Below are 9,662 nucleotides of genomic sequence, written 5' to 3'. Positions count from 1 at the left end.
CCCCTGATCGATTCGTCTGTTCGTTTCTTCTTCCCATGACCTCCCAGTTAGGGGAAAATGTGGTGGACAAAATTAGGTATTTTAGCTGTCCTTCGGCCTTAAGCAGAGTCGATCCAAGAGACTTCAGGTCTGATCTTGACTCTTCAAATGTTAGTCAACGTCTGGACATTTTGTGCATCATGAGGGAGTGTAGCGGATCGTCAAGGATTCAGCGATCATGTTGCCTTAAGCCGGGTTAACCCGTTGAATTTTAGGTCTGATCTTGACTCTTCAGACGTTAGTCAACGTCTGGACATTTTTATGCATCATCAGTTGTGGAATCCGAATGCAAATCAAAGAAGTTTCTTAGAGTACAAATGTTACTTTTGATGAGTTAGCCATCGTAACTCAGAAGGTAATGCCTGTAGATACGCGAGAGAGTGTTGGTAAACAGGTGGAGCAGGAAGATCATACAGGAACGGGTGGAGTTTGAGATAGGCATTCAGGAAGAGGTCAGACCTCAGGTTGATGAGCAAGCTGAGGAAGATGAATAGGAAGTAGTTCATTACAGTGTTGCGAGGAACAGGGGAAGGAGAGACATTCGGACAACGAAAAGGTATGGAATGGCAAATATGGTTGCATTCACACTTAGTGTGAAGGAAAGCATTGATGGAGGTGAACCATGAACCTATGAATAAGCTATGAGGAGTGATGAATCGAGACAATGGTCTTTTTCCATGAATGAAGAGATTGAATCTCTTAATAAGAACCGGGATTGGGAATTAGCCGAGAAGCCTAAGGGTCAGAAGATTGTTGGTAGCAAATGGGTTTTCAAGAAGAAGGAATGAATCCCAGGGGTGGAGGATGCACGATATAAAGCACGGTTAGTAGCCAAGGGGTTTACACAACGAGAAGGAATTGACTTCAATGAGGTATTTTCTCCTATTGTTAAACATAACTCTATTAGAATATTACTTGTTATGGTTGCTTTGTATGATATGAAATTGGAGCAACTTGACGTTAAGACTGCGTTCTTACAAGGGGAGTTGGAGGACCAAATCTATATGCGTCAATTAGAGGGGTTTGAGATTCTCTGAAAAGGAGACCAGTTTTGTTTGCTGAAGAAATCCTGGTATGGATTGAAACAATCTCCTAGGCAGTAGTGGTATAAGCGTTTTGATACCTTTATGGTCAAAAGAGGTTATGATAGAAGCAAATATGATAGTTGTGTGTATCACAGAAAATTATCAGATGGTTCTTATGTGGATCTACTCGTATATGTTGATGACATGCTGATAGCTTGTAAGGATATGTCAGAAGTCCAGATGTTAAAGGATCAGTTAAAGGGTGAGTTTGAGATGAAAGACTTGGGTGCCTTAAGGAAGATATTAGGTATGGAGATACGGAGAGACATATCTGCTGGGAAATTATTCTTGTCTCAGAAAACGTACATCGAGAAGGTGTTGGAATGTTTTAGTATGACTAAAGAAAAACCTGTGGGTACTCTATTGACAACACATTTCAAGCTTTCGGGTGAACTGTAACCGACAACTGATGAAGTGACAGAGTATATGTCTTGGGTGCTTTATGCAATTGTCGTAGGTAGCATTATGTATGCTATGGTATGCATAAGGCCAGATATTTCACACGTTGTTAGTGTAGTCAGTAGATACATGAGCAGACCTGGGAGAGGTCATTCACAGGCTGTCAAATGGATACTGCTGTATTTGAGAGGAACTGTGGAAGTTGGTCTGGTTTACGACAGAAGGATTGACACTTCTAGTTCGGTAGTTGGGTTTGTGGATTCAGATTTTTCAGAGGATCTTTATAGGAAGAGATTGGTGACGAGCTATACGTTCACACTCTGCGGGAGTGTCATAAGTAGGCTAGCAATGCTAAAGTCGGTAGGAGCTCTGTCTACAACGGAAGTTGAGTACATGGCAACAACAGAGGCAGTAAAGGAGGCAATATGGCTGAGTGGTTTAGTTAGTGATTTGGGATTTCCATATGTTGAGCCTTTAGCAGGGCTGGAATGACGACGACTCAAAGGCGCTGAGCTATGATGGTGGCAGATTTAAGTCAAGAAGACCATATTAGAGTCAAGGTGGAAATTTGTTGAAAGTGTCTTGAATATGGGTTGATATCGAACCCGATTTACGACCCGCCGGTCTCGGCGCGGAATTTTGGACCCGTTAGCAGAACTGATTACTGAGACTGAACTGGTATGCGAAGCAGGCCTCCCAGGCAGAGCTGAACTCCGAGACACAACTGGAATGGGAGAAGAGCTATGTCGGTTCTTAGTGTTAGCGTATCCATGTGTGTTTCAGATTTAGAAAGAGAGTCAGTTAGGCGGTGGGAGTAGGGTTTTAGTGGCTATATAAACTAAAACCCTAAGAGATATCTGTGTCTAATTCTAAGGAATCTCTTGTGTAACTTGTTTGCTTATCATAGTGGAAAATATCGCGTCTTTGTCTCTATGAAGTGGGTCTCACTAACCGAACCACGTAAATCTCTTATGTTCTGTGTGATTGTTCTTTATTTCCTATTGCTTTTCTTGGATTACTTGTTTTCGATCATATTAAACCTCAATTATCATAACATGTACTAAACTTTACCCCTCTATAAAGTCATCATCATTCAATCAACTTATTTTTCGTATGGGTTTTTGAGTAAAATCATCATTCTATGTTGTTCAGATAATTCTTTATTACTGTTAATCCTCTATAAGTTGTAATATCGAGAGTTAAAAACTTTTGTTTGTTCTGATTGATTTTCGGGCTAGAGACTTTTGCACATATTGCCCCCACATTTTTGCTTACAGTCTTCACAAATACTCGATTGTTGTTTAGCTCTTTATCTGTTAAGTTTTGGCTCTCTCATGGTCGGTTTTCTATCCATCTCTCCGACCAACGCCATCGTTATCGAGGATTATTCGGGTGTATGAAGGTTAAGTGATCTGATTTTAAAGAACTCTTTATTAGTTGCTTCAAAGTTATGTTTATTATAGTTTTGAGCAATCATCGAATTGTTATTGAAAAATAAGAAAATTGAAAAAAACACAATATTACGTAGGCAGACTCGAGAACTCACTAAACGGGTTTTTCAAGAATCACATGTATGATGAGACATATGAACATAATTATAGAAGATAAAAATGGGAGCTACATTTCGAGATAAAGCATAAGCTAGTGTTCTTCGACAATTTTGCTTTAATATGCTCCACCAACGGCAAACTATCATCCCAGTCTTCTACTGTATGTTATTCAAGAAAGAAAATGCCAAACAAGGAAAATCTTGTCCTTGAGAATTGTTTGTAATATGGAAAAATCCGTATTTAATTTTTTATTTGTAGGCTATTATCAATAAAGTAGAATAATGTGTTAATAAAATGGAAAGAAACAAGAAGAAAAACTAACAAAGGCCGACTATCCTCAGACATTTTGATTATGCTACGAAAACACAACCCTACATCTTTAGAGAGTAATATCCCCATATTAAAATCAAGTGTAGTGATTGAAACCTAAATTAAGCCTAACCTGCCTCTGTAATGACTGCATATAGTTCAATATCTCATTAAGATTTGATTTTATATAATTCTTTAAATTTAATATTTGAACTAATACTGAAAACAAAACTTTCATATCTTACTGCAACTTGTGATGAGATCTTAAAGGAACTTCATTTGTTCGTTGGAATTTTCACGCCCAACCTGCAAAAAAACGGATACACAAGTTGATTCTAAGATAACAAGAGTGTCAATAGTGATGAAATTTGATTACAATGGTACAATGTTTCTTCTCAAGACTACGAATTTCTCTCTTCTTGCTAAAAAATGAATGTAGTCCTTTGCGGGCACAAGAGACTTCTTATTTTCTTTACGTTCTTTTGAGATTTTTCTCCTCTATTTGATCCTCCCCTTTACTTAACCTTTTCATTTCCTCAATTTTTCACTTGATTTGATTTTCTTTGAATTAGATTTGTCTTTATAGAAATCTTACCCGAAACTAAAACATATCTACTTTGTGAAACTCATATTAAGTAAAAAAAATGAGGTATGTTAAATTGAATAGATTTTCTATTTCGAGACATTTTTTTAAAAAGATTGAATAAATAATTTTTGAGCTTATAGCCCAAACAGCGGGGCCTAATATGACATTTAGTCCACTCTAATCCCATTAAGGGTTTGAAAACCAAAATAATATTGTAAATAGATATCTAGTCCATTGGTATACATCTAGAGAGAAAACACAAATCCCTAGAATATATCTTGATTCATAATACCTAATATAACCTTCCTCATATATTATAACTGATTTACCAACAAAATCCTTCAATATCTTTTTTCATTTTTATCTCCCACATTCTCTCTCCAGTCACGTTTCCATTCAAAGTAATGTTAGCTTCATTATCTTCAGTAACAGAAACAATTTATTTTCTCTCACTAAAACCGATGCACTTAATAAATCTCCATTAAACTCAGAAATCTTGTTTCATCTTCATTAGATTGTTGTGCAAACATTCATCCTTTATCAGGTTTGACACTGTGAAATTCATTATAATCACCATTGTTAAGATCTAATATTGTTTCTCATGTTAAATTATCAAATTATGTTGCTCTATTATGGATCATATCAGATTTATGATCCAATTCTATAAGATCTGTTTACTAATTCATTAACTTCTAATGTATGATGTTTATTTTCTCTCTCTAAAATTTTCATAACTATTTGTACGTGAATTTCATTATAATCAAATTTCTCTCCGTATTATCTAATCAAATCTTCATCATTATTCAGTATTTTCTCTTTCTAAGATTCATAACCGATTTTATGATGTTAATGTAAATCCGTCTTTACAATTCATTTTATTCGATTAAGAAGTGTTTGTCTCTATGTATTTTGTTACTTTTTAGTAGTTTTAGGTAACATATTTTCATTTTTAGATCATTTTTTCAAATCTTCATCAAAGTTCCCGTACAATTTTTGATGTAGAGAAGATCTCGTACGATTTGTTATAACTGAATGCACACGATATATAATTTAAAATAAATTACGGATCGTTTACATTAAATTATATATCATTTTTTATCCAGAGAAGATCTAGTACGATTTGGTTGTAACAGAATGTAAACGATATATAATTTACACGACATTACATGATGTTTACTAAACATAACACATACATAAAAGTAGCATTTAAATTCTTTACTAAAGTTCTAGTACATTACGCAAACATCTTCTGTACGATGTTTTTATAACAGAATGTAAAATATATGTATTTTGTTACAAATTATACATACTTTATAAATAATATCAAAAACATCTTATAAATCTGCATACATTATATATAATTTATTCAACATTACGAGTACTTTTTTCCCAAAACAGTTGTCGTTTATAGTACAATAATGTTCCAAAAATTATATGTAATTTATTGCACATTATATATATTTTTTCACATAACAGTGACCTTGTGATTCAAATTAAAGTTATGTTTGTCTCATAACACATTATGAAGTTTAACAAACAATATGCATAATTTATTCCTTTGTACATGTCGTTTCTAGTAAATTATATGTTTTGTTGGCAAATGTACATGTTTTCATTTTGTAGTTTTGCTGTTACTTGTAGAATTTCCTACAGAATCATCCAATCGAAGCAAGACCACAAAACTAAAATCTGATGGCTGAGATAAAATATTTACTAAAGTTGGTCAGTTATTTCCTGGTGGTGCAAAAGCATTTCGATATGCTCTTCGACAATATAGTGTAACTGTTGTTTGTCCTGCTCAAGACTACAAATGGAGACTATATGGATGGGCACCATTTTTGAACCAGAGAAGATTTTGTACGTTTTTTATGTAACAGAATGTAAACGATGTGTAATGTAAAAGAAATTATGTGTACTTTATTGAACATGACACACATACATGTGATAAATTACGTTGTATACATGACAAATTATGGTTTCCTCGTCATAAATAACACATAATTTACGTATTTGTTTCATAATTTGTATTCAATGTGTATTTATGTATGAGTAAAAACGAAAACAAATGCTGCTGTAATGTTCCCCAGAAAAACATACTATTTCCAAATCTGAAAGTTAAGTGTGAGAAAGTGTTTGTATATTAACCCCCAAATCACGCTAAATTGATCCCACAAAATATACTCTTTCCAAATCAGAAAGTTAAGTGAGAGAAAATTGATTTGAATCGAAAAAAAAAAAATACGTAGTAAGATAGAGAAAATTGATTTGGTTTCCAAATCTGTAAAGAAGAGAGAGAAAATTGATTTGAAAATATCCGTGGTGATGGCGTTTCGTTTTGGTTAGGATTTTGATTTCTGATCGATTCGGGTAATAGGAAAGAGAAAATTGGATTTCCAAATCTGTTTAGCGGAGAGAGAAATTATGATTTGTTTCTATCTGTTTTTTGCTTTAAAGCCCCCAAATCACACTCGCTCACATTAGAAACTTTTCTGATTCACCCAGAAATTTAAAATTCCCGTGATTTTTTTAGGAGGGACATGGACGGTATAATTTCATAAAGTATGAGTTATTTCTGTCCATAATGTAAAAGGACTAAATATCCATATTTTGGGAAGATTAGATCATATACCTTTTTTGAACATTATTTTGGTCCATATACCCATGGACCCTTGAATAAATTGGGATTCAGAAGGTTGGTATTGAAGGAAGATGAAAAGTTTGAATCATTAGAACCTAGGTAATTAAGACAAAATATATAGGATTGTTGTGGGATGTTGTGGCAACAATCCCACATCGGTGGCGAGACGGAGTATGGTGCTCCTCTTAAGAAGATAAACACCCTTCCCTCGTGAGGCCTTTTAAAACCATGAGGCACAGAAGTGCCAAAGCAGACAGTATCACTGGCAGTCTAGAAGGCTGGGCCGCACCATCCTATAAAACGTTATCAACACGATTCGCTCTACTGTGATGTGGGCTTGGGAGGGTGTGTTGTGGCAACAATTCCACATCGGTGGTGAGACAAAGTGTGGTGCTCCTCTTAAGAGGACAAGCACCCCTCCCTCGTGAGGCCTTTTAAAACCGTGAGGTCAAGGTGTGGCAAAGCGGATAGTATCACTAGCAGTTCAGAAGGCTGGTCCGTACCATCCTATAACATGGGATATGTAAATTTAATAAAGAGATATAACATACAATAATTAAGATTAGATGAAGAGATATTGGATGGTGGAGATCTCTAAAGAGTTTTGTCCGAATCACCTTCCAACTAAGCATCCAGGAACAATTATTTTGTCCAATCACATTGATATGATTTGTAATATAGATAATATATATATATATATATATATATATATATATATATATATATATATCTATTATACAAATCACATCAATGTGACTAGGACATAATTAATGTTTATATTAGATGACTAGGACAACCACATAGACATTTAAAGGTGATTAGGACAAACAATATAATCAAATCTCATGACCCTTAAAATTCCAAAACCCACTTTTCTACCTAAATTCAATGTAGAGTAAATGTTTGTATGTAGTGAAAATTATGGTTGGTGATTGTCCAATGGAAGAGGTTGTCCGAAACACTAACTCAACTCTTGATTTATTTCTCTCCACCTCTCTGAAAAAATTTTAGTACATGGTAATGGTGGAAGAGGTTGTCCAAAACCCTAACTCTGCTCTTGATTTTTGTAGTAAAAATCCTAACTCAGCTCCCGATTTATTTTTCTACTTTGATGTTCTTAACTTGAGTTGAATGGAATTTTGCCACTACATTAGCTCATATCATAATTAAATCTCATGACCCTTAGAATCCCAAAACCCACTTTTCTAGCTAAATTCAATGTAGAGTAAATGTTTGTAGTGAAAATTATGGTTGGTGATTGTCTAATGAAAGAGATTGTCCCAACTCTTGATTTATTTCTCTCAACCTCTCTAAAAAATTTGTAGTAGAAAAGATGGTAATGGTGGAAGAGGTTGTCCGAAACTCTAATTCAACTCTTGGTTTTTGTAGTAAAAATCCTAACTCAGCTCCTTATTTATTTTTCTACTTTGATGTTCTTAATTTGGGTTAATGGAATTTAGCCACTACATTAGCTCATATCATATTTTTTTTCTTTCAACAGCTCATATCATATACGTCTCTATGTGTTCAACAAAAAAAAATATAGGTCTCTGTGTTTTGCTCTGGATGTACTTTTCTACTTAATTTTCAAATTAAGAACATCAAACTCTTTTCCTGTAAGTTTCTTAGAGACTGGAAATGCAAGTAGATTATTCCAACTAAAACATTGAAAAAGGACCCCCTGTTCATTCATAAAAAAGATATAGAAAAACTTTAGGAAGTTGCCAACTAATTCCTAAAAATTAATAACAAATCAAACTCATGAAGGAACGGCGAGGAGCCCCTCTGACCTTTGCTACAGCTAGAGCAGTTTGAGCAACGAAGATTCCAAATTGATCTTGAATAATCATATGTGCATTAGAATTGAGAATTTCTCTTATAACTTCTATTGATTATTCTTCTTCCATTCGGATTAAGAACTTCTGAACCACATCATCAGCACATTATAACTTCTATCGATACGATTCTGCATCTTCCGTTTCGATTAAGAAATTCTGACATTGTGCTAAACTTTTGCACAGAGAGACTCGAAATTCCCTTTGGGTTGACCCATTAGATCCTTTGTGATGTTTTGCATCTTCATATTAACCAAGATATGATTGGCGTAGAATTTCCAAAACGAAAAAAGAAAAAAATTTAACAAAATAAGCTTTCTGAAATTTGAATTGCATTTGATGTGCGAACTGAAATGGGATAATAGGGATACATACCCAAACTTATCTGGGGTAGAACCATTCGTTATCTGTTAATTCATTGACAAAACGGCCTAGGAGTTCTCTTTCTGATGGCGAAAGACAATTTTGTAAAGATAAAATAGTCAGTATTTTGGATATAGAATATCCCAAAATCATACCATAAAAATACAGACTTTAAACCCAAAGATTGATTCTTTTCTGAAGATTTGGGAGATGATTTCTTCAGTGAAGATTTCTGCCATGAAGATATAGAAATTATAAACTGTAGAACCCAAAGATTGAAGTTGATTTCTTTGGGGGAGTGATTTCTTACCTTGAGAAGCTTGATTTCTGCGCCATTTTTTTTTGCCGCAAATTTGGGGAAGGATGAAGATATGGGGGAGTGATTTCTGCCATGTAAATTTGGGTAAGGATGAAGATTTTAACACCTAGAGAAGATTATACCTTTCCGTTTTGATGAAGAGATGAAGAGTCTCTTGTTAGGTCTTTCTGTATGATGTATGAAACACCATTTGAGTATTTCAAAAAGCAAGCTGAAAGAAATTCAGATCTATATAAGTGGGTGAATCTCCTCAGGAAGGCTAAGCTGATGTACCTTTAATTCTTTAAATATGGTTGGCTTCTTGAAGAGACACCACTTACAAAAAAAAAAAGTTCGACAATTCTCATCGAAATGATTGCCAAATAACGTGAAAAAAGCCAAATAAAGAGGCATATTGGAGAAGAAGAAATCAAAATAATAGAAAGGCATCAAACATAAGCAACACAATGATTATTTCATTATACCTAAGTCTATAGACTTTTTGTTGATATTTATTTTGGACCAAGCAACACAATGATTATTTCTCTTGTTTTCGGTTG

The 9,662-nt window shown here is 34.4% G+C and overlaps 1 protein-coding gene across 1 annotated transcript; it reads left to right on the top strand.

Moving 5' to 3' along the window:
- The first annotated feature begins 1,166 nt into the window (after positions 1-1,166).
- Positions 1,167-2,015, top strand: LOC147556440 (secreted RxLR effector protein 161-like). The gene is made up of 2 exons (XM_086658641.1): positions 1,167-1,326; positions 1,582-2,015. Exons 1-2 carry the CDS (start codon positions 1,167-1,169, stop codon positions 2,013-2,015), a joined length of 594 nt encoding a protein of 197 aa, XP_086514767.1.
- The last annotated feature ends 7,647 nt before the right edge of the window (positions 2,016-9,662 follow it).

The sequence above is a fragment of the Eschscholzia californica genome, unplaced genomic scaffold, assembly GCF_041429995.1.
Source record: "Eschscholzia californica isolate CP2 unplaced genomic scaffold, dmEscCali1.0.p SCAF_2, whole genome shotgun sequence".
In the NCBI taxonomy this organism is placed as follows: Eukaryota; Viridiplantae; Streptophyta; class Magnoliopsida; order Ranunculales; family Papaveraceae; genus Eschscholzia; species Eschscholzia californica.
Note: the sequence above shows the minus strand (reverse complement) of the source record. Positions and strands in the feature narration are given on the sequence as shown.

What these genes read in the sequence shown, in the direction of transcription:
- LOC147556440 (XM_086658641.1), top strand. Translation starts at nt 1,167, where the DNA reads ATGGTCAAAAGAGGTTATGATAGAAGCAAATATGATAGTTGTGTGTAT. An exon ending in GTTAAAGGATCAGTTAAAGG is followed by an intron (nt 1,327 to 1,581) that starts GTGAGTTTGAGA and finishes CAATTGTCGTAG; the next exon opens with GTAGCATTATGTATGCTATG.